The 23,923-nt window shown below is 39.9% G+C and overlaps 1 protein-coding gene across 5 annotated transcripts in view; it reads right to left on the bottom strand.

Moving 5' to 3' along the window:
* Positions 1–1,841: 1,841 nt before the first annotated feature.
* Positions 1,842–23,923, bottom strand: part of FAM149A (family with sequence similarity 149 member A) — a 37,642-nt gene continuing 15,560 nt past the window's right edge. For 2 of the 5 annotated variants that reach the window (XM_043893546.1, XM_043893545.1), the window contains exons 2-15: positions 20,251–20,361; positions 19,804–19,942; positions 17,706–17,772; positions 17,488–17,630; positions 16,012–16,137; positions 14,451–14,621; positions 13,703–13,893; positions 12,748–12,902; positions 10,149–10,252; positions 9,524–9,733; positions 7,047–7,167; positions 5,306–5,434; positions 5,141–5,219; positions 1,842–2,079 (exon numbers count right to left, since the gene is read on the bottom strand). In XM_043893546.1, the coding sequence (XP_043749481.1) occupies positions 2,006–2,079; positions 5,141–5,219; positions 5,306–5,434; positions 7,047–7,167; positions 9,524–9,733; positions 10,149–10,252; positions 12,748–12,902; positions 13,703–13,893; positions 14,451–14,621; positions 16,012–16,137; positions 17,488–17,630; positions 17,706–17,772; positions 19,804–19,942; positions 20,251–20,281 (1,740 nt within the window). In that variant the 5' untranslated portion in view covers positions 20,282–20,361 and the 3' untranslated portion in view covers positions 1,842–2,005. The remainder of the gene's footprint in view (positions 2,080–5,140; positions 5,220–5,305; positions 5,435–7,046; positions 7,168–9,523; positions 9,734–10,148; positions 10,253–12,747; positions 12,903–13,702; positions 13,894–14,450; positions 14,622–16,011; positions 16,138–17,487; positions 17,631–17,705; positions 17,773–19,803; positions 19,943–20,250; positions 20,362–23,923) is intronic. The other 3 variants (XM_043893541.1, XM_043893543.1, XM_043893542.1) reach the window with 2 other exon arrangements.

Here is a 23,923-nt window from a genome sequence, read left to right as displayed (position 1 = left end):
AACACACCCAAAGTCCCTGACTTGTCACCAGCTGCCCTTCTGTCATCTAATCTGAAACATCATCTCATATCAGATTGTATCACTCTGTCCTCAAAATTCTCCAATGGCTTCTGGTTTCAGGTAACTTATAACTCCCACTGCCAAAAAGAATCTTAATCCCTTGCCCCTGTTACTTTACTGATCTCCTCTCTTATTATTTATCCCCTTGATAAGTCCATCCCATGTCCCACCAGCCTCTTTACTGCTCTCTAAACCTCCAGGTATGCTCCCGTTTTAGACTGTGTGTTTTCCCCTCTGTCTGGAATTCTTTTTTCATCTCTTTATGACTTCTTTTCTCATTTTCTTTGAGTCTTTGCTCAAATACTCTTTGCAATAAAGCCTTTCCTGATTATTCTGTCTGAACTTGCAACTCTTTCCATCCCGTCACATGGCCGTATTTTATGTTTCTTTATAGCATTTATTATTATCTGACCTTATATTTCTATTGATTTGTTTATACTGTGTCCTCCATGAGAATATAAATTCTATTAGGGCAAAGTCTTTGTCTTGTTCAGCCCAATGGTCCAGAATCTTACACGAAGAAGGTGCTTGATAAATATTTGGTGAAGTAATAAATCCAGGATGACTGTCACACAGATGCTTAGGGCATGTATTCACATTAATATATGAAAGTATATTATTTATGAATATGCCTTTTTATCTAGCAGTATATAACTGTCTTGACTTTTTTTGGTCTTGTTCTATTGTTAATGCCATCAAAATCCTAGTCACTAATAGATTTTACTCGCTCCTTTAGAAAAGTTGGTACAGTATGCCAGGTTGACTGATAATCAGATTGTTCTAGTCATTGTGCTTACTTTCTTTTACCCTTTTTTTTACAGGCACTTTATATGCATAGACTATACTTCTCTGATAGAAAAGAAGACATTATGGCCATTTGAGATCTGAGAATATCTGAGTCCAAGGATTTCAGTCACTATTAAAGGAAAACAACAGTAGGTAGGGGAAAAAGGAGGCAAAAGATAAAGGACCCTGGAGGCTTGCCTCCAATGGATACTGCTCCAGCACCTTCTCTGTTTAGTTTTCTATATTAATATCAGGTCAGGACATGTGCTCTGAAGAAAAATAAGGCAGGGCTAGAGGGCAGAGGGTGGAGAGAGCTGCTGTTGAGACAGAGGGGTCTGGGAAGGTTTTCTGCACAGGTGACCATTTAAGCAGAGATCAGATTGTGATAAAATGAGGAAGATGCTGCTACAAACGCTTCCCACCAGTGGATGAGCACTTCTGTCATTAATAGTAAAGATGAAACCATGTGCAATATGGTTTAAATACATTTATATTCAGCTTTTATGAAAGCAATCAATTTGGGATGCTTTTATTTTAAATAGCCTGCCTGAATTTGAGCATGAAAACTAGTAAAAACAAAATTGGCTTAAGACACTTAGCCACTGACCTTCCTCCAAGTCAGCACAAAGACTAGAACAATCTGAATATCAGTCAACCTAGCATATTGTACCAACTTTTCTATTTTCCAAAGGAGGGAGTAATATCTATCAGTGCCTAGGATTTTGATGGCATTAATAATAGAATGAGACCAAAAGAAAAGTCAAGACATAGTTATATACTGTTAGATAAAAAGGCATATTCGTAAATAATATACTTTCATCTATTAGTGTATGAATAGCCGCGTTAAGCATGTGGATGTCTGTGTATAGCTGATAAAAGGATGGATTATAAACACATATTAGATTCATCTGAGCAAAGCCTAAAGAATCTGTACTGGAATGCTTCTGATAAAGGAGGAGGTTGGTAAGTTTGACTCATATTCTCTTAACAATGCAAAGTGTTCAAAATTAAATTGTTTATTTGTTTGCATTTCTCTCAGGCAGTCTAACATCTTGGACTGTCAGATACATAACATAATACTTCTTCCATTTTTCAAGTGATAAATGGTGTGCTGAGGCTTTGCATGCTTCAGATGGGTTGTAGTTCTGGTGACGTCACATCAGGAGGCCACTTGGAATCTCTTTCTTAAAGTCAGTGTTGTCCTCTGAAAAGATTTAGGTGGATGCTGTGAACCTGAAACACCAAGCAAAATTCTCATTCCAATGTTCTTACAAACCCCAGCTCTCAAAAGGATCATGTTTGTATGTTCCATGCAGATGATATATATTTTTTAATTAAAAAAAAAAACTGTAATGTCACTTTTACACAAATCAGGGAACAGTCATATGGAGAAACTGCCATCTGGGGTGCTGAGAAGAAGGAGGGGTGCTCCTCTTAACCGGGCCTGGGTCCCAGAGAACTCTGTCAGCTGCCTTAAGAAGTCCTTCCCATTATTGGCCTCTCAGATTCTCATTTCTTTTTTTCCTTTTTTCCTGCTACAGAACAAATGTTGGTAAGTTTATAGCCCCTGCTGCTTTTGGATCTGGGAACAAAGGTAAGCAGAAACCACATGCCTGCTCGTCAGAGAGTAAATACATCGTTAGAAATACAGGATCATCTCTCTTATGTACCTTTCGTTGCTTTTTAAAAAATCATATTACTACTTTATTTTACTTTAATTTTATTTTGGCTCTGCCTTGTCTCGGTTGCAGGATCTGGGATCTAGTTCCCTGACAAGGGATCGAACCTGGGCCCCCTGCATTGGGAGCATGGAGCTTAGCCAGTGGACCACCAGGCAATCTCCCTTCCATCCCTTCTATAGACATGAAAGAGGGCTCAAACCAGCAATAATAATAGTTGTCAGAAAGTTATTGATAAGAGAATACAGTAACTTAGTATTTGGTGAAAAAGTAAGAGTGTAGATTTTAAACAAATTCAGAGCTTGGTTTCCTCTTCCTAACCTCTCTTCCTGTGTGCTATTCCACTTTTCCACTTAGCACACTTCGGTCAACATCTCCAAAATCAAATTCATTCAAAACTCCTCAAGCACCACCATCTGCAGAGATCACATTTATCAACCCTCACTCCTGTCCCTCAAGTACCATGGCTGCCGTTTACAGAAATAACTACTGTCACTTAAAACGACAGCAAACACTGCTGGGGAATGTATAAGGAAAACAGCAACAAAAAGGCCTGGCAGCTTAGAGGAAATTTCAAAAGAAGAAAGAATCTTTGACATCACTATGCTGGGCTGATGTAAACAGTGATAAGCCTAGATTGTCCCAATGCTTGAATTTTACTAGATTTATTTTTAAATGACACTATATTAAGTATGTCCCTTAAAACAGCAAATTATCCTCTACATTTCAGATTATTTATAATACAAATGATTCATAATTTTTGAGCGAACAATGTATCCCTGACATCTGGCTAGGTCCTTTCCATCTGTTTTTCCAATAATTACTCTATCTAGTCTATTATAAAAGAATTAAGAGCCAGAGAGGTGGTTGTCTTTGTTTAGCTGCTAAATCGTGTCTGACTCTCTTGTGACCCCATGGACTGTAGCCCACCAGGTTCCTCTGTCCATGGGATTTCCCAGGTAAGAATACTGGCGTGGGTTACCATTTCTTCCTCCCAGAGATCTTCCTGACCCAGGAATTGAACCTGCCTCTCTTGCATCTCCTGCATGGCAGGTAGATCCTTTATCACTGAGCCACCAAGGAAGCCCCTCAGGAGAGAGGCTGAGGCTCTCCTAAAGTGCTCAGCCAACAGGTACTAGAGTTAGGCCTTTGATTCCAGAGTGACACAGCTCATGACAACACTATGTGGTGGTGGTTTAGTCACTGAGTTGTGTCAGACACTTTGCAACCCCATGGACTGCAGCCCACCAGGCTCCTCTGTCCATGCGATTCTCCAGGCAAGAATACTGGAGTGCGTAGCCACTCCCTTTTCCAGGGGACGAGGCCATGTTACCACCTTAAATAAAAATGCTGATAATGGTTTTGGAAATTAAAACATCATTGGCCTGAGTTCAGTCTAGAAACTTCATTCTTTAAATGGCATACTAGCTGAGAATAAGTATTTATCTGTAAAACTCTACATCATAAAATAACTGGAATATTTGTATTATTACTTTTGTGAAGCATTTTTATAATTAGATCTTCACAGAGAATCTAAAAGCAGAGTTTCATTTAGAAGAAAAGTGTAGAAACTCTACAACAGAGAAAGACATTGATTTCTCATAAGACAGCATTTTTTTTTTACGTGGGCGAGGCCCTAAGTTATTCAGAACCTTTGGGCATTTTCTCCTTTCAGATTATGAAAAGTAATAAAAGGAAACCTCAGCCAAAGTTGGGGTCAGAGGATCAGTAGAGGGAGCTCTCCTGGCCTGCTTACCACTCACCTTCAAAAAATCCCAATAGGAAGACAGCTGGTAAAGAATCTGCCTGCAATGCAAGAGACCCAGTTCGATTCCTGGGTTGGGAAGATTCCCTGGAGAAGGGATAAGCTACCCACTCCCGTATTCTTGGGCTTCCCTGGTGCTTCAGGCAATAAAGAATCTGCCTGCAATGCGGGAGACCTGGGTCTTTTCCCTGAGTTGGGAAGATTCCCCGGGAGGAGGGCATGACAATCCACTCCTGGAGAACCCCACAGACAGAGGGGCCTGGTGGGCTACAGTCCTTGGAGTCGCAAAGAGCCGGACACGACTGAGTGACTAAGCAGAGCACAACAGAAAGAAACTATCTTGGTCTCCCAAAGCAGCCCAGCCACATTCCTACCCCGGCAGGAGGAGGGACGACTTCCTTGTTGCCTAGCAACAAGCCCAGCCAATGGGAAACCCAGCAGCTCAGCCAATGAGCAGCCATCATCACTTAAACCTTTCCTTTCCTCCAATGAACTTTGCTTTTTTCTTTGCTTATGACTTCCTTTCCTAGTCCTGCCTGCCTTTTACAAAAGCTGTCCATGCCCTGAAACTCCTCAGAGTATCTATTTGCCAGATGAGATGCTACTGGATTCATGAACTGTTTAAAAGAAAAAAAAAACCCAGTTAGATCTTCACATGTACTCAGATTTTTGTTATTTTAACCAACAGTAGAGAAGTGCTTGTCTTTGTATTTTGCTCTTTATAAAAATTCCTGAGATACAACCAAAGACTACAAACACTTGGTCAAAATCGTCCTCTCAAGGTAGATAATCTTGAAAACTTGAAACTTCATATACGACGTCGTTTCGTTTGTATATGGAAAACACTGACCTGTTAAAAAGCCTTGACCTGTCCACATGTGCCCAGCAAATTCCATCAGTGTCAATGAACCTTTTCGAGGTGTATCTGACTGTTAGAAGAAAAATAAAAGGAACGATGAGTTTTATTGTTTCGAATATTTTTAGGAATCAGAGTCATGGTTAACAGAGAACCTACCCGAAATGTATGGGTGGTGCTGGGCCTTGAAAACTGCTCCATCGTTAGAGATCTTTCTCGAAGAGGTGACCGTTCTACACCATCAGGCAGTGCACTCAACCCATGGTTTTGTAGCTGTCTTCCTCTGAGCTAAATAAAGGATAATACATTCTTGTTAAAACAAATGCAGTTCATAAAAAGACAAAAGAAAATCTGTATATGCTTCAGTCAGTCTCTCATCTATTCATTCTTTCACTTATTTGAAAAACTTTTGTTTAGATCGTGCTAAGTATAAGGTCTACTAAACGCAAATATCAAAATATACTTTAACTGTGTAACTAACTGTATCTTTTAATCTGATAAAGCCCTAATAAGTAAATATGGATTAAAACATTAACCACATACAATTCTTAATATTAAATTATGATAGAAATGTTATTCTGCATTTGTGAAAAATCTGACTTTTTTTAAATGTGATGTTTGACTGCTTTTATGATTCCACTCTAAGCCACAATATTCTAGGGTTAAATATTAAAGCTTTGCAACTCTTGCCTTCTGGGAATGAGTTTTATTGCTGTGCCCAAGGAGGCAGAAGGAATGTGAGAGAAAGCACTGCCTCAGTTGGTTTTTCTCTCTCTAGGCTTTATGTTCCCATGGTTGGTATTCTTCTGTATTTTATCAAACAGACACAAGTTAGGGACTTCTTTGGCTGTCCAATGGTTAAGGCTCCACACTTCCAACATAGAGGGTGTGGGTTCAATGCCTGGTCAGGGAACTAAGATTCTATATGCTACATGGCCAAAAATAAATAGTCGCTTATATTGGAGTGCAGTGAGCAGTCAATATAAATCTGGGGGAAATCTGATTATGCTTCCTGCCAGCAGCATAGCTTCCTCAGGCTTTCTGTAATTGCTTGGCTGAACTGAGCTTGGGTGAAGAAGATGGTGCCTCTATACTGCAGTGAATATGGTAAATATAAGCTATAAAAATGAGAGTTTAGGGCTTCTCTGGTAGTCCATGGTTAGGGACTCGGCATTTTCTCTGCCATGGCCAGGGTTCAATCCCTGGTCAGGGAACTAAGATCCCTGATGCCATGTGGCAGGGCCAAAAAAAAAAAAAAGGAAAGAGAACTAGTAAAAATGGCAGAGTATTTTACTGTGTTTTTAATCTATGCCAGGCATTATTTAACATCTATAACTTCATTTAATCCTTATAGCAATTCTTTGAGGTGGGAATCATTATTGCCCTTTTATAAATAAGAAAATTAAGGGAGATTAATTTGTACCAAATCATACAGAGAGTTTGTTTGACAGGCTTCAAACACTGATCTACCTGTCCATGGGATTCTCCAGGCAAGAATATTGGAGTGGGTTGCCATGTCCTTCTCCAGGGGATTTTCCCAACCCAGGGATCAAACTCAGGTCTCCTGCATTGTAAGCAGATTGTTTACCATCTGAGCCCCCAGGGAAGCCCCTCCTGACCTAACCTTCACACTGTTTTTCCTTACTACACCATCCTGACCATCAGATATTTCCTTGACACCTGGACTCTCTGATTTAACTCAGGCCATGTTTGTATTTCACAAAATCTTGAATCAACCTTCTGACCTCCTGTAAATTCTCACAAGCCACTGACTTTCAGGAAGCAGATCAGGGAGATGTTTTACGCTACTGAGCTCTTGTGAAAGTGTTCCTATTATGCTTGCTTGCTTTCCAACAAACAGTGAAAATGGTGCACTTGAGTATTAAGCAATTTGTCTCACGGAAACAGGGCGCGATCCGGGACCTGCCACGTGGTGCTCTCCAGTCTCTGAGCCTATCGGGGGCAACCTACTCCGTGAGGTTTGAGTCGATGGGGAGCCCACGCGGTCCATGCCAGTTTGCCTGTAAACACAACAACGTCACCTGAGCAGGGGCAGAGAGACGAAAGACTTTTCCACAAAGCTCCTCACCTGAGCTGTTGGTCACAGCCTGCCTCCAACGCCTAGCAGAACGAGCTGAGTTTCCTGAAGATGAATGTGGGGGGGGGACTGAATCCCAGCCCCAGTCACTCCTGTGTTTAGCAAGGACTACCAGCCTGTGCTTAATCAGTGCTCAGCAATGCGCAGAACACACGTTTCTGAAGGTCTAGTTCCTCCCCTTAAGGAGATTTGTTGTTGTTCAGTCTCTAAGTTAGTCCAACCTTTTGCGACCCCGTGGACTGTAGCCCACCAGGCTGCTCTGTCCGTAGGATTTCCCAGGCAAGAATAATGGAGTGGGTTGCCATTTCCTCCTCCAGGGGATCTTCTGGACTCTGGGATTGAACCTGCATCTCCTGCCTCAGCAGGAGGATTCTCTACCACTGAGCCACCAGGGAAACCCTCAGGGAGATTACAAATCATTGAAAACAAGATGACGACACATTAAGTAATTAGATTACAAGGCAATGCAGTTGCTATAGTGCTATGTCCAGTATCTGGCTCTTACTACAACTGCTATAGAAATTTAGGGAATAGAGCAATCGATGCACGATAAAATTAATTCTACTGTGCAGGGCTCAGGTGACGAAAACCACAAAATTTTATGTAAGGTCATAAAATCAAGAGGCAAAATAATGTCCTTTGATGGGAAAACTAAATATTGTGAAAATGTCAATTATTTATTCCTACATTTTAAATAGATTTAATGCTGTGAGGTCCGATGTGATACTTTTTAAAAAATTTGACAACCAGATTGTAAAATTTATCAGGATGGATTAGAAATTTTAATAAAAGAAGAATAAGGATAATAAGACACCTTCCTTACCAGATAATAACATTGAAAAATTAAATGATCCAACTCATGCACAAGAAAAGAGATGGATACTCTAGAAATGAATTCTAATTCATTTTTCATTTGACTAATCATAAACTTATGAAAATTAAAATATGACAGGTTTTGATCCATCAGGTTTTAAAATACACATACTACCTAAAGTTTACAGGCTGTAAGGAAAGACTCTTGTCTGTTGCCAGGGGGTCTATAAAACTTGGTAGAATCATTTTTAGAACTTTGAAAAATTATTTCAAGAGCCTTAAAAATATCCATAACCTTTGACCTGGTAGCTTTACTTCTACGACTCACCACCAGGAAGCAATTTTAAGACACCCTAAGATTTATGTAAGATAATAGTGAAAATATACAAGAAATGAAATTTTCCAGTAACAGGGCAACACATATACCCACATAATTATAGTCATTAAAATCATGCTTTCAAAAATATGTAATAACATGGAAATTACGAATAATGTTTAAGTGAAACAGTGTATGAAAAAATGCTACATTACAGGACTTCCCTGGTGGTCCAGTGGTTAAGAATCTGCTTGCAGATGCAGGTTCGATCTTTGGCTGGGGACCTACTGATAAGATCCCATGTGCCACAATGTAACATCTTGTGTGTGGTGACCAAGACCCAAAGCAGCCAAGAATACATTTAAAAAAGCTCTAGCTGTTCTGGGAACTTCAAAGCAATCAACAAGACACTAGCTATTAACCTAAATATTGCCTGACACTTGAGTGACTGAGAAAACTATTCCTCTGTAATTCTACAATTAAAAGAAGCGACAAATGCCTTTTTAATAAGGCAGTGATTTGAAGTTGATCCCTGAGGCCAAAAGATTTTCTGAAATTCCCTACACAGAGTGAAACTTGTCCTTAGAGATAAATAAAACTAATAGGTATGTTGTTGTTGAGTCTTTAAGTTGTGTCCGACTATTCTGTGACCTCATGGGCTGTCCATGGGATTTCCCAGGCAAGAATACTGGAGTGGGTTGCCATTTCTTTCTCCAGGGGATATTCCCAGTCCAAGAATCGAACCCACAGCTCCTGCCACGTCTCCGCATTGCAGGTAAGGTTCTTTACCGCTGAGCCACTTACTCTAATAGCTACGTACATCAATTATGTTATTTAAAAGCTAATAATTAGCTAATTATTAGTTTTACCGAGTCAGTCACTGAAACCCATCCAAGACCCTCTCTCTCAAAGAGCTTCCTTTTGTTTGGCTGCCTGTGCTATAGGTACATGGCCTGACTTTATATTCTAGTATCCAACTAAGTGTACTACTTTAATTCATGTTAAATATCCAGGGTAATGAACCACTTAGAAAAATGTTCATATAAAATTTGACAGCGGATGCTCTGTCTGGAATAAATCACAAACTAACTGACAAGCATCTCTGTCCTCTGTGATCTTTGCTTTACCACCAGAGAGAAACAAGACTTACAGTTTTGTCCCCCTAAGAACTTCATCACTGTACACACTGGGGATTTTTAGTCTCTGGGAGTCTGAGGTAAGAGAAGGCAGCCTCCTGTGTGCCAGTGTTTTCTTTGCGGAGGTCTGTGGTCCACGAGCATCCGTGATCCGGGCCAGACGGTTCGGGGCTGAGGAAAGAACAGTGGATCCTACACCCAGTGATTTGTCCTCCTGCTCACTCCTGGGGGAGAGAAAGCAACTTAATTACTCAGGTGTAAGCTCTGCGAGAACAGGGCACTTACATATTTGTCCTTTACCAGACTCTATCTAGAGCCTGGCATGCAGAACATAGTCCCACTTGTTCAATGAATGAACAGACTAACATTTCCAGTTCAATTTTAATTTCAACAAAGGATCATCAACAGGGGAAAAAAGATCTAAGTTTCTTCTTGTTTGCATGAAACCATATAGCCCACAAGATGCAGAATTCACAGCTACAGTCCCCTTTTCTTGTCAGCCCCAAGCTAACAGAAATTGTTTTGTGGCTGGTATCAGAATATCGTCCTTTTACTTTTACACATTGACTGCATGTGGTGGTTAGTGCTAGAATGCATCCAGCACAGGGAAGAGGGTGGGTCACTATTTTTTATACGCACTGTGTTCTATCTGCAAAATAGGTAGGTCTCTGCTGAAGTGGTTTTGCTTGAATTGTCATCACACCATTCAAGTCACTATAAAAATTGTTGGAGAAGCGATGTATCTGGGGAAAGTAAACACAATAAAAATTAAAAAGTATCCAGGGTCACTGCAATTACTGTCGCCTGTCAGGAACCTGCAGGGAAAAAAGGACACCTTCAAACTGGCTAATTGGAGGTGCATTTAATAAAGGGACTCTATTTTCTAAAAACATGTAGAGAGAAATTAATAAAGAATGACTGAATTTCTGAATAGTTCCCAGTCACTCAGCAGTAAAGAATCCTCCTGCAAGGCAGGAGATGCAGGTTCTCTTCCTGGTTTAGGAAGATCCTCTGAAGAAGAGAATGGCAACCCACACCAATATTCTTGTCTGGAGAATCCCATGGATAGAGGAATCTGGCAAGCTCCAGTCCATGGGGTAACAAAGAGTCAGACACAACTGAGTGACTGACACTCACTCAGTCTTTATGTTGGTGATAACAAGTGCTACTTCATAGAGTTATTAGGAGAATTCAATTTGATAACCTTGGTGAAAGCATGAAGTAAAGGCTAAATTATTACTAATCTCATATCTGGCCTATAATACGACCAAGTAAGATTTAAAATAATATTTAGTTTTCAGGCAAACAGGGTTTCTGAAACTAGAATTCTAATTCCAGAAAAATGTGGCAACCCTAATCCCATTTTCCTCATATCAAATACATATAAAAATAAATGTCAGAGGCATAAATTAAGACCCATTGTGATTACCACAAAATACTTTGCCTATTTCAGAATAAACTCTACTAGTATTTTATTTTTACTTTTAACTTTGTTGCCCATTCACTTTCTTTTACATTTATCCAAATCAAAACAGCTGTAAAAAAAAAACATTTTTAGAAACCATAAAAAGCCATAAGTACAACAAAATATCTGTTTAAAAAATTCTTTAGATTTGAAAATTTCTGTATTTCTCAAGTATATTTATGTTGCCTGATAGTTAAAGCTTCTCTTCTATGTTGTCATAACTGTTCATTTGTATGTGATTCACATTTCATATTTTAATATGAAAAGTGGGAAAATATTATTGAGCCTGTCAGCAATTTAAAGAGACCAAAAAGTACATTAAGCTGCTAGCAATTTCAAAAGTTTCTTTGGAACAACACAAGACTAAGTGGAAAGCCCTGGCACTGGAGAGTAAATTCTATTAGTTATTTCTGTTTTAATGCACGGCTCCCTGAACCTCACGCCCTATTGCTCCTATGCTAGATGCATATTTTTGCCTTTGCTTTGTCATCCTCCAAAGTTGTAGTCTATATCTAAACTACAACTGTCATCTACTCTAAACATATCTACTAGATTGCCTCTTTGTGTGTGTGTGTCTGTGTGTGTGTGTGCGTGCGTGCGTGTGCTATACTCTTTGTCATGGCTTGACTCCAACTAACTTGTAAGAACCAGGAATTTCGTCTTCTCTCTTGTCTGCTTCCCCACATGAGATGGGCTGTGCAAACATAGTCCAAACTCCTTAGCCCTCCTGAAGGTCTCCCATGAACAACTGCATCCCTTCCAGCCTCACTTTGCACTAGATCTTTGAATAGGGACATCATTCAAGAAAACCGTACTGAGTTCCCAGTACATGTTTGTATGATTCCGTGCTCACAACAACCCCTTGCACAACATGTGATTGTCCTCATTCTACAGATAAAGAAACTGAAGTTTAGAAAAGTTGAACAACAGGTCCAAGATAATCCTCCTTACGGGTCTCAATTCCCAATGTCATGTCCTGCCACAGTACATTAAGCCCACATTCTCTTACAACCCTTCTTTTGCACATCACTTAGACACTGCATCTGACCTGTATCATACTTTTCACTTGACTAGTTCAGAGAATATGCTGTGATCATCTCTGTATGTCCCTAAAACACCTAATACAGTTGGTGTGTGGGTGTCAGTTGTGTCTCTTTGCAACCCCATGGACTGTAGCCCACCAGGCTCCTCTGTCCATGGAATCTCTCAGCCAAGAATACTAGAGTGGGTTGCCATCTCCTATGCCAGAGGATCTTCCTGACCTGGGGATCGAATCTGAGTCTCCTGCATTGGCAGGCAGATTCTTTACCACTGAGCCACCTAAGAAGCTCCAATATAGTTCACTTAATACAAACTCAATAAATGCTGAATGAACTCAATGCATACTCATTGATCGAGTCTTTTATTGCTTTGGTGGGAGGGAAGGAGAACCTTCAACCTGTCTAGAAATACTGGGGAAAGCATTTTTTCTCTTCAAAAATTGTGGTATCAGTTCTACCACTCCAAACAGCTGGAAAGTCTCAAATCTGAGTGTCCCTGTTCTATCAAACAATCTGGTGATTCTATTAAACTTCATCTGTGTGTCCCTGTTCTATCAAACAATCTGGCGATTATATTAAACTTCATAAAATATTTTAAAATTTTGGTCTTATTGGCCAATACACCCAAATATCTTGATAACAGAATTTAACACTGGACACTGTCACTCTGGACAAACTGAGGCCAGATACATAAAGACTGAAAGAAAGAGACAGCGAGAGGCAAAGTACCTACCTGAGGTGGGTTAAGATGAGAAGCCAGGGATACACTTCGAGTTTCTGAACTTCTGGATGGCGGAACACTGGACACATCAGCGTTAATACGGGAAATGACTGTGGGTGGAGATTTACTCTCAGCTACTTTCAATTTTTCTTTCTGTTTTTTTCCTTCTGTGCCAAAGAAAAACCAGTATTATTAAGAAACATTATCTAATACTGTATATGTACTTAAAATTCACTGTTCAGAGAGAGTGTTTCTTCTTGAGATACCTTGAGTCTGCGGTGGCCACTGAACCTTAAAGAGGACAGACCCCACAGAGTAATGGGCTTTGATACTTTTCCAAGAGTATCTAATGAAATGCCTATCCTTTCAGGGGTAGGTAAGAAAAAAAAATCAGAATTATACACTGGGGCAAGATGATTCTTGGTATTTTATAATATCCCAATTGATCCCTTTGACCATAAAAAGTAGTATTTAATTAATATGATTATGATACTATTGTGAAAATTGGTTAACACAAGTCATTACTGTCCACCACTGACATTTCTATCATTTGTTTCTACTCAGTTTCGAGTAGAGAACATTTTATACAGGTAAATGAAGTGATTAATAAATTAGCTTTGTTGACCTTTTATTTTATAAATAATGTCTAGAATTAAAAACCAATATTCCATTACTAGAGATTAGTTAGGTAATTTTTTTTAATCAGAATTTAAAAAGTGACTTCTAGCTTCTCTCTAATGTATTTCAGTATTTTTTCAGGAATACCTCGATCTTATTTTTATAGCTCAAAACATGAGAATGTCCTTTCTGAGGTGATTAAAGGTTACCTGTGAATAAAGGCAGAGACCCACTCCCTTCTCACCCAAGTCATGTCCTAGATTTGGCCAAGTCAAGCAAGTGGGACAGAAAGCTGAGGAGCACAGGTTACTTTTTCTTTTCAATACCTCACATTCTACAAGTTAAGTACCTGTAAGGGTAATTTCCCAGTTTTTTCTGGTCAGCTTTTCCAACACCTCCACCACATTCGTCCAGACGTGGTCAAACACTTCGGCAGCCACCGCGGCTCTGATACAGGCGTGCGGCGACACGGGAGGAAGTCCGCGCTTAGGCCACGTCCCGCGACGACGAGCTGGTTTTTGTTCGAGACAGTCCTCGTCACTAAGGACAAAACCCATTCTCATGACTAAGCTATCAATGGTTGAGGTTAAAAGAATGCTACTCCTCTATCTATCCGACACACATGCATATATGTATACTGTGTGTATATAAACAAACAGCATTTTTTTAGTACCAATTTTTAATCAGGAGGCAAATTTTCATTATACAACACCAATAGCTTTTGTCTAAGAATCAGATACGCATTTAGAGCAGAGACTGGACCTGGACCTTTTCCCCTTTGCTCTCCTGGTTAGCCGGATACAGAAACGCTGGGGGACAAAGGCCAGTAGGAGCCTTGCCACTTTCAACAACGCACTAAACGCAATTCTTGTTTGCTGTCGGTGCCACTTTGTCAGTAAGAATGGGAAACACTGCTCTAACATTATCTATATCCTGCCAGGAACTGAAAACCTTTGGGGAGCACAGGGCTCTCAAAAGAATGGAAAATCTTTCGGATAAGAGAAAAATGCACAAAACATTGAATGAGCCTATAATCAACATACATGCCCAATGAATATTATTGTAACTAAGTCAATGCTGAATAAAATTCTATTTACTCTTGTTTTCTGTCAAAAGCAAAATACTCTTCAATCTTTCCATCCACATCGAAAACCTCTTCTTCCAGAGAGGAACGTGCCATGAGGTCCACAGCCCTGGTACCATTAGGACCCAGCAGGGAGGGGGCTGAGAGCACGGCCGGGATTATCTGTGAGCCGGAGATGCACAGCCTGTGAGGAAAGGTAGATTCTCCATGAGGGTCAACAATACAACGTTTACATGATCAGGGTGGGCCTTTAGATTAGCCATAAAGCCACAGATTTCCACATTTTAAAAAGCACTAGACATTACATTTGACAAAAGTCATGTGCTTAAAAGCAACATTTTAAGCCAGGCATCATTAAAATTTTTAAGGGATTCTTAAAAGTCTAAATTATTCTACAAGTTTGTGTCTTCTTTGCAATGATGAAGGAGCATCATGGCATAGTCCCTAAGATGTGTAAATGGCATAAGGGATGATTTACCAAAATCTGTTCATGAGCAAAAGAACACAGAATAGAGCTTTACTTCTTCTGCTACTGTCTTGAGGCTTAGTATCCATCACCATGAGGCAGTTTTTGCCTCTCAGAGTATTTGAAACAACAGTTTAAAAGTTAACTGTCTTGATATTTGTATTACATGCACACAGCATCATCAGTTTAGAATCAGAAGTATCTTGGGTAAAAAAAAAAAAAATTGCTCTGTACTTGCTCTTTATTGAAATCTAAATTTCTAAGTTGGTGAAGCCAAGGATCATGACTGAGATAGACATGAAAAAGTATAACTAAAATGCATTTGGAAATACTTTTTAGGGCTTCCCACATGGCACAGTGGCAAAGAACCCACCTGCCAATGCAGGAGACACAGGAGACTCGGGTTCCATCCCTGGATCAGGAAGGTCCCCTGGAGGACGAAATGGCAACTCTCTCCAGTATTCTTGCCTGGAGAATTCCATGGACAGAGGAGCCTGGTGGGCTACAGTCACGGGGTTGCAAAGAGTTGGACATGACTGAGCATGAGCACATCTGCTCATAACAGTGGATGGATGTGTGTGTACTAAGTTGCTTCAGTCATGGCTACGGGGGTCCCCAGTGGCTTAGCAGTGAAAAATTCACCTGCAATGCAGGAGCCACAGGAGATGTGGGTTCAACCCCTGAGTCGTGAAGAACCTTGAAGGAGGGCATGGCTACCCACTCCACTATTCTTGCCTGGAAGATCCCATAGACAGAGAAGCCTGGCAGGCTACAGTTCATAGGGTCGCAAAGAGTCAGACACAACTGAAGCAATTTAGCACATTCACACTCTGGCTATTATTCATTTAAATATATAATTTAAAATATGCTTCCCAGGTGGCTTAGTTGGTAAACAATCTGCCTGCAATGCAGGAGACCCGGATTCGATACCTGGGTCAGGAAGATCCCTTGGAGAAGGAAATGGCAACCCACTCCAGTATTGCCTGGAGAATTCCATGGACAGAGGAGCCTGGTGGGCTATGGCCCATGGGATCGCAAAGAGTCAGATATGACTGAGCGACTAACACTTTCACACTTTCACTTTCGAAAGTAACTTCTAGCAACATACTCTCTGATGTTGCTGCTGTGTCCACAGTCGTCAAGGAAGGGTCCGTGGATGGCAGAGGCAGGCCCGCTGCTCTGGAGATGCTCAACTCCTTCATCAGCGGGCGGGATGAGCTGTCTTCCTAATACTCTGAAAATGGGGGGAAAAGAAAAGGAAACTAATATTTTTTTATTGGGAAGGGGAAGATGTTTTGAAGCAGTTTTGAAGGTATGAAGCGATAAGGTAAATACTGGTACATGAGCAGTGTAACGGGATCACAGGAGATGTACGGGCTTTGACGGGGGACATACTCCACTGTTCTTGCCATTGATGGAGAGCTCTGAGCCAAAGTTTGCAGGCTCCTTGAGCCACTGATTTCATCTGTTCCATTTTGTATGCAAAGTAGAGTTATAGTTCCCTTGTAGGATTAACAAGTAGCTTAGAGACAGTATGGCTGTCTAGCTGAGAGACAGTATCACATTCAGACAACTAGGGTAATGCTAGGCACACAGAAACGCCCTATAAATGTTAACCGATACATATGCAACAAAGGAAGATAATGTGAATATATGTACTTGGTTTACGGTCCTTGCCATCTTTTCTTTTCTCTATCCTCTCTCTTCCTTCATTTTTATCTTAAGTATGTAAGACAACACTGAAAGAAACAGATTTGAGCTCCTGGGTTTAGGCAAGTGCACCATGATGCCTAGGATAGTCCACACACATTGTTAACGTCTAGTGGATACTAAGGCAAGGGCTTACAATGGCCTGGAGACGAAAAATTAAACCTACCGAGTAACAATTTTTAAAAATCTTAGTTAAGTCAGGATTTTAAAAAATCTTAGTTACTTAGTTAAGATAACCAGATTTATCAACATGTGTATGGAAGTTCTAATGTAGCCTCCCCAGATATAACCCAGAGGAACTTCAGAAAACTGACATGGATTTTTTTATTTTCTTACCATCTAAGTAGGTTTGGCTGAGTAATTGAAGGAAGACTATCTTCCCTCTTTACTCAATCTATATCCTTCGTCTTTGATATTAAAAAGAAATAGATGACCTTCTCCTACATAAGGGATCTTGATGAGATGGTCAGATTCATCCATGCCGTCACCCAGCAAATAATCTCTCTGTTCCGGCCCAGACCTCGCCCCACGTGTTGCTCCCCAAGGGTGGATAGACAACAGCTGCTCACAGACTAGGGCGTGGGGAGGCAAGGATGACTCCCTCCCTTCTTCCATTCTTGCATCTGTGATACATGCAATGCCTTTCTGAGCCTGAGCTCCATTTGCTTCTCACAAATTAAAGTGCACTTGGAAGGTCTCCAGATTTCCTCAGACACCATCATTTCAAAGAGAGTGATTTCTCAGTACAGCACATGTGTTCTGGGCACATATTTTGACAAGCACTTTCACTCAAAATATACTGATGTATTGAACAGGTCAACAGGGAGCAGTTCCCAACCCCCTTCTGGAGAATTGCTTCGACCAAACTCCTCACCTCAGATGCAGGGACCTGCCCGCCCATTCACAGCACTCAGCCTGGAGATTCTGGGTCTGAGGGCTTACTTTCCCTTCAAACAACATTTCCTCGACCTCCCAGAACAACTGCTGCACTTTCTGTGCACTGGCTTTGTCAAACTCCTAAAATATAGAAATGCACATTTAGTTATAGGACTAGAAGTTGTCAATAAGGGCTTCAGAATCAATGATACTTACAAATTTATACAGGAGGGAGTGTGACTGGATCGAAACCAGACATACCAGGGCTCCAATTTTTGCTCTTCTGAAAAATTACATCCCAACTGAGACTTAGTTTCCTTAACTGTTAAATAGAGATAATCTCTACCATAAGAAAGTCTCATAATCCAAGATTTTATATAAACATATTTACAGCTATGAACATACATATTGACATAGATATTGATAATGATAGAAATACACACATCATATATCCAAGCACATACACATGCACATATATGTGTGTACACAGACATATGTCCCTCATACAGTTGTTCTTTGGACACCTAATTACATTTGCAAATTACATTAATCTTTTTGTAATGAAAAGGAATATTATTTCATGGAAAGGATCATTCACTTTCTTTTAATCAAGGAAAACAGAAACACAAACAAACAAAAAACCACCTTAGGTATCCTAAAAGATGTGGTTATTAGGATGAGACCAGAGTATTCCTTTTTCCTGTCTGGCCTTAAGAGATTCTTGGGCTGTGGGCGCAGTGAACTGTCAGTGAGAAAATCCTTCAGTTTTTCTGTATATTGGAAATGATTGAGAAGTAACAGACCTAGCGCCCTTACAGTCAGTGAGGAAAACATGAACAGAAGTACAATTGGAAGAACCAATTATTGGTTTACAGGGCAAGGGCTTTAGTTCGGTCCATTTTCTCCCAGGGCAGGTGTGTGAACTTGAAATCTAACCCATAAATTCAGCCTGACATATCTGATCCAAAATGGTCAATTCAGGCTGATTTTCACAGACTGCTATTCCATATTTTCCATGTTACTTCTTTCCCTTAGTTGATAAAAAACTAGATTCCCAGACTGCAGGGTAGCTGAATTACCTCTTTTAAAATGCAAATAAGGAGAAAACTCAGAAGAATATTTGGCTGGGGTGTGAAGAGGGCTTATTTTCATTTTTCTCTCTTTTGTATTTTGTTGCTTTTACAAATATTACCTATCAAAAAGTAAATAAACGTTTTTAAATTCAAAGCAAAACAATGTTTAGGGACTGGAGTAATTTAAACTCTATAAATGGAAGTCATAAGACTCTCTTTGGATAATTACTTGAAAATTGGTAGGGAAGGAACCCAGCATTTGGACGGTGATGCTTCATAAAGTAATGGATCTCAGCCTTCTTCCCATCTGCACTCTTTTGACCAAAGAGTGTGGGGTGGGAGTGGGCGGTTGTGGATGTGGGGATGGGGGCAGTTTATCCCAGTGACAGACTCACCTCCTCCAAAAAGTGCCCCAGTGATTCAGGGCTGACTCCCTTTCAGCCGCCCCCAAACCCCTGCCCTGCACCCCACAACCCTCTCCCTTTGGCCCCTTTGGAGAATCGCTGCTATAAAACCATGTAACACCATCCCTGGGGAGCAGACCCACCTGCACAGTCCAGGGCGGAGAGCTGCTTTTAAAGAAAGCAAAGAAATCCAGAACACAAACAAGAAAACAGCAGGACTTAGACCATCCAAGGAGCTAGTCTGGACTCTTCCGTGGCCACAGGAGCATCACAAAAGCCTGTGTTCCGGAATTCATAGACTCTTGAGGGGATGAAGGGGTCAGAAACTGTATAATCGCACAGATTTGAATGGTAAACTTGGGCTGCAGACTAAAGTCCCACCCAGCTCAGTTCTGCTAGGATTAGATGTAAAATATCTGACTTAGAATATTCAGGGAAAATTCCCTAATCATGATTTTTTTTTAAACAACTTTTATTTTTCCCCAATTTTTCTCTTATTCAAGTTCCTAATTGTCGGAATCTCTCCTGAATTTCCAACCACAGATATTTATGCAAGAAATCATATATACCAACCTGATGGGGGGTTTGGAGGTGGGAAAAACAGAACTATTAACAGCTAAGATGCTGCATTGTATGGTTATAGGAGCTTTGATTTTTTTCTTAAGAGTGTCTGTATTTTCAGTTTTACATGTGACATGTCAGTGCTTTTATATTTATGTGTATGTACGGGTGGACCAGGTAATGCTTTTAATTTGGTAAAAACTTAAAAAAAATAAGAAAGTAGATCATCATTATGAATTGTAGCCATGAGATTATCTAAAATTTTGTGAGACATACATCATCTCTCCAGGAGTAAATGGAACTCCTCTCCGTAGATAAACCAGTGGTTGAACTCTGTGTCCCAGACCCAGACCAGGAGTTGGGGGCTTCTGTAGGCGTGGGGCTCCCACTTGATGAAAATGATGACCCAGATTCCCTGCAGGAAGAAATGTAAGTAACATAAATGACAGTTACTGGAAATAGGTTTTACTGGGAAGCGGCTTCGCCTCTCTGAGCTTACTTCCTCTTATTTTCTTTAAATATACTAGTTAATTTTCACAGTACACTGATTTTAAAAGATTTATGCAGTGTAACATTTCACTTGGCTAAAAATAAAGCTTTTTTTTTTTTTTTTTAAACCTTGTAGAAATCCATGGCCCATCAGTGATTCTGTTTCCCATATTCATTCAGGCAAGTTTTGATTTGTGATCAGAAGCATTTAAAAGGCTAATGGCTAATTCTTACCGGCTATATTTAGCAATGGCTTTCTGTACATTTTTTGTAAAATGGGTAGGTAAAGGATCTTTGCTTTTCACAGCAAAATTCTGCTTTCCAGATCCTTCTGACAGTCCTCTTCTGAAAAAATAAAATATGAAAAGTAACTGTAATACAATAAGTTTACTCATTAAGATATTTAAAATTTCCTTTCATAGAAAGTTGCCCCTCTCTTCCCATCGTGTCCCCCTAAACACACACATGTATTTGCACACACACACCCCACACACACCTCAAGACACTGAGGCTTAGTTCCCTACCATTTTTATTTTTCTTAAAATCAAGGTTGTGGGGGGGGGGAGCTGGGAGGGGGGTTCAGGATGGGGGACACTTGTGCACCCATAGCTGATTCATGTCAATGTATGGCAAAAACCACCATAATTTTGTAAAGTAATTAGCCTCCAATTAAAATAATTAATTGAAAAAATCAAGGTTATTATTAACCTATATGCACTGTTTCATAAACTAGGAAAAAGCAGCTTCTTGTGACTCAACCAGATTGGTCTAAAGGTTGCCCCAAACCTAGGTGGACACAACCTCACTCCAAAACTTGGCGATGGAAACATGAACTGGATTTCAGGTCCCATGTATTACTTGACCCCAGGAGCCCTTGGGCTTGCAAAAGTCAACCAGCCTTACACCAAAAAAAAAAAAAAAAAGATAGTTTTAAAATATTAATAGTAATGGAAAACTAAAACAGAAGAAATCTCTCAATTTTAAATATGGCATTAAACCTGGCTGGTGTAGCCAAGTTAGTGTTAATCATTAAAATGTCCTTTCAATGAACCTCTTAAAACATTTACTTCCCTCTAATCAAAATACCTTTCTAACAGTAAGCTTTCTGTTCTTTTATCAAAGTCATATTTTCCCACATGTTTTATATTAACTTTAGATATGGTAGTTATTTGAGGAAAAAAGTCAACTTTCAATATTTCTAACAGGGACGCCACTCTAGCATTCATTTAAAAATCTACTTTTCAAATAAATGGTATGTAATTTTCAACACTTGTGTTTCTGAATGTAAATGGAGTTTTAGAAAATATTAATGAGGATCAGTTTTGCCCTTTGTTATATACTAAAGAACTCTACAACAAAGAGAATTTTTAACAAGTTCATTACTGTTACTTTTAATTACTATTACTATTACTTTGTGTATTATTACTACACAAAAGTGAGCAATCATATATATATTTACAAGGGAGAATAACAGAATTATAGGACTTTTCTCCTCCCTTTATTGTTTAATAGTCATAAGTATAAGCAAGCAATCCTAAGAATAAAACTGTTAAAGAAAATGTAATGGGGAAAAGAATATAGACAAGCTTTTATGCTAATACACTGCCTTACCTCTAACCCTATCCAGTCACTTCCACATGACTCTAAAACTCTAGATAAACATAAAAATACTTATGACATAAGAGACAATAAAAAATTATATCAAATAGATCTGTGTTGAATGTTATAAAATATATACTCATGTATAAGTTAAATTTGCTTGTTATTGAGAAAGAATTTTAAACACCAGGGTGGTATATTAGATAAAATATTATTCTTTGGTAATATCTATAGAATAATAGCATGGGTTAGAATCTTGCCCTGTCACTGACAAGACTGTGTGCTTGACCAAGTTATTTCTCCAGTTGTTGAGAGACTTAAATTACATGAATATGTGAAGTGTCAACATAATCAGGCCAGATAAATCACTACTTTGTTGGCATATGCCACTCGATGAAAACACCGTGTTCTTATTTTATTTCACTTCTCCCAGCAGTTCCTATTATACATCTGTCTTGGTACTTTAGTTTTTTTAAAAATATTTATATTTATTTATTTGGCTGCACCAGGTCTTAGTTGCAGCATGTGGGATCTCTAGTTGTGGCATGTGAACTCTTTAAATTGAGGCATGTGGGATCTAATTCCCCAATCAGGGATCGAACCCAGCCCCTCGCACTGGGAGCGTGGAGTCTTAGCCACTGGACCACCAGAGAAATCCCTCCTTAAGGTTTTTATTGTGATGATCCTGATACGTTATTAATATTTTCCATCTATAGCACCTAAAATACTGCCTTTCACTTAGAGATGCTCTCTGTTTACTGAAAGGATCCCTAGTTAGATATTAAATTACTACCTCAAACGAGCATGCTTTGGCCCTCTAATCACTCTGAATGTTTCTGTTTAATACAAAATGAAAGTATCCTCCACATCCAAGATATTGCTGGAGAATTCTTTATTCTTTATAAAGAAAGAAGATTCACAGTTCTTAGCATAGCTGCTATCTCCAAAAATGACTATTTATGGAGCACCTAATCCACTCAAGTCCACCTTTCTAATTTTGAGCTCTTCCTCTGCGTTTTCTGCAACTGAAAGTTAAATTCACTAATCAGACTCATGCCAGTTTGCTTTGTTTTCAATGAACAGTAATTTCTTCTTTCAACAAATTCACCCTTTTTCTAAGAAGAAACTTCTTAAACTAAGAAGAAAGCTGTTTACAAATTGAAGAAGGAATCCCTCTCTTCAGTTTGGTTCAGTTCAGTTGCTCAGTCATGTCCAACTCTTTGCAACCCCATGAACCGCAGCACGCCAGGCCTCCCTGTCCATCACCAACTCCCGGAGTTTACTCAAACTCATGTCCATCGAGTCGGTGATGCCATCCAACCATCTCATCCTCTGTCGTCCCCTTTTCCTCCTGCCCTCAATCTTTCCCAGCATCAGGGTCTTTTCAAATGAGTCAGCTCTTCGCATCAGGTGGCCAAAGTATTGGAGTTTCAGCTTCAGCATCAGTCCTTCCAATGAACACCCAGGACTGTTCTCCTTTAGGATGGACTGGCTGGATCTCCTTGCAGTCCAAGCGACTCTCAAGAGTCTTATCCAACACCACAGTTCAAAACCATCAATTTTTTGGCACTCAGCTTTCTTTATAGTCCAACTCTCACATCCATACATGACCACTGGAAAAACCATAGCCTTGACTAGATGGACCTTTTTTAACAAAGTAATGTCTCTACTTTTTAATATGCTGTCTAGGTTGGTCATAACTTCCCTTCCAAGGAGTAAGCGTCTTTTAATTTCATGGCTGCAATCAACATCTGCAGTGATTTTTGAGCCCAGAAAAATAAAGTCTGACACTGTTTCCGCTGTTTCCCCATCTATTTGCCATGAAGTGATGGGACCCTTTCTTCACATCACACCATATTCTTACTCAGATCAGCATTCCTACTCACCTCAAAGAGTAGCTGAGGACAGAAGGACTGAAAGATGCAGGGTTGCTGGGAGGGGACAGGTAGCTGGAAAACCGATGCCTGAAAATGCTAGCTACCTCCACACCATCTCCCCAACTCGTCTCTCCTCACCTCTTCCCTGCCTCATCTTCTCCGAGATCCCTGTATTTCTGTGGGACATCCTAAACATCAGAGTTCAGTTGAACAGCAAATACATTTGACCACAAAGTTCAGAGGAATTCTGAAGAGGAATTTGAGCCCAACACACTCAATGACTGCTCAGAGTCATGAAGAAGAGAGGGTTGGAGCTGGTCCTGGGACCCAGGCCATCGAACCTGCATGTGTCTCCAGGAACCACAAGTTACTGATACAGTGAATGAAGGATAAAATGTATAAAACTGGCCATGTTTCTTTTTACAGTTTAT

This window comes from Cervus elaphus, chromosome 32 (genome assembly GCF_910594005.1).
Source record: "Cervus elaphus chromosome 32, mCerEla1.1, whole genome shotgun sequence".
Classification (NCBI taxonomy): Eukaryota; Metazoa; Chordata; class Mammalia; order Artiodactyla; family Cervidae; genus Cervus; species Cervus elaphus.
Note: the sequence above shows the minus strand (reverse complement) of the source record. Positions and strands in the feature narration are given on the sequence as shown.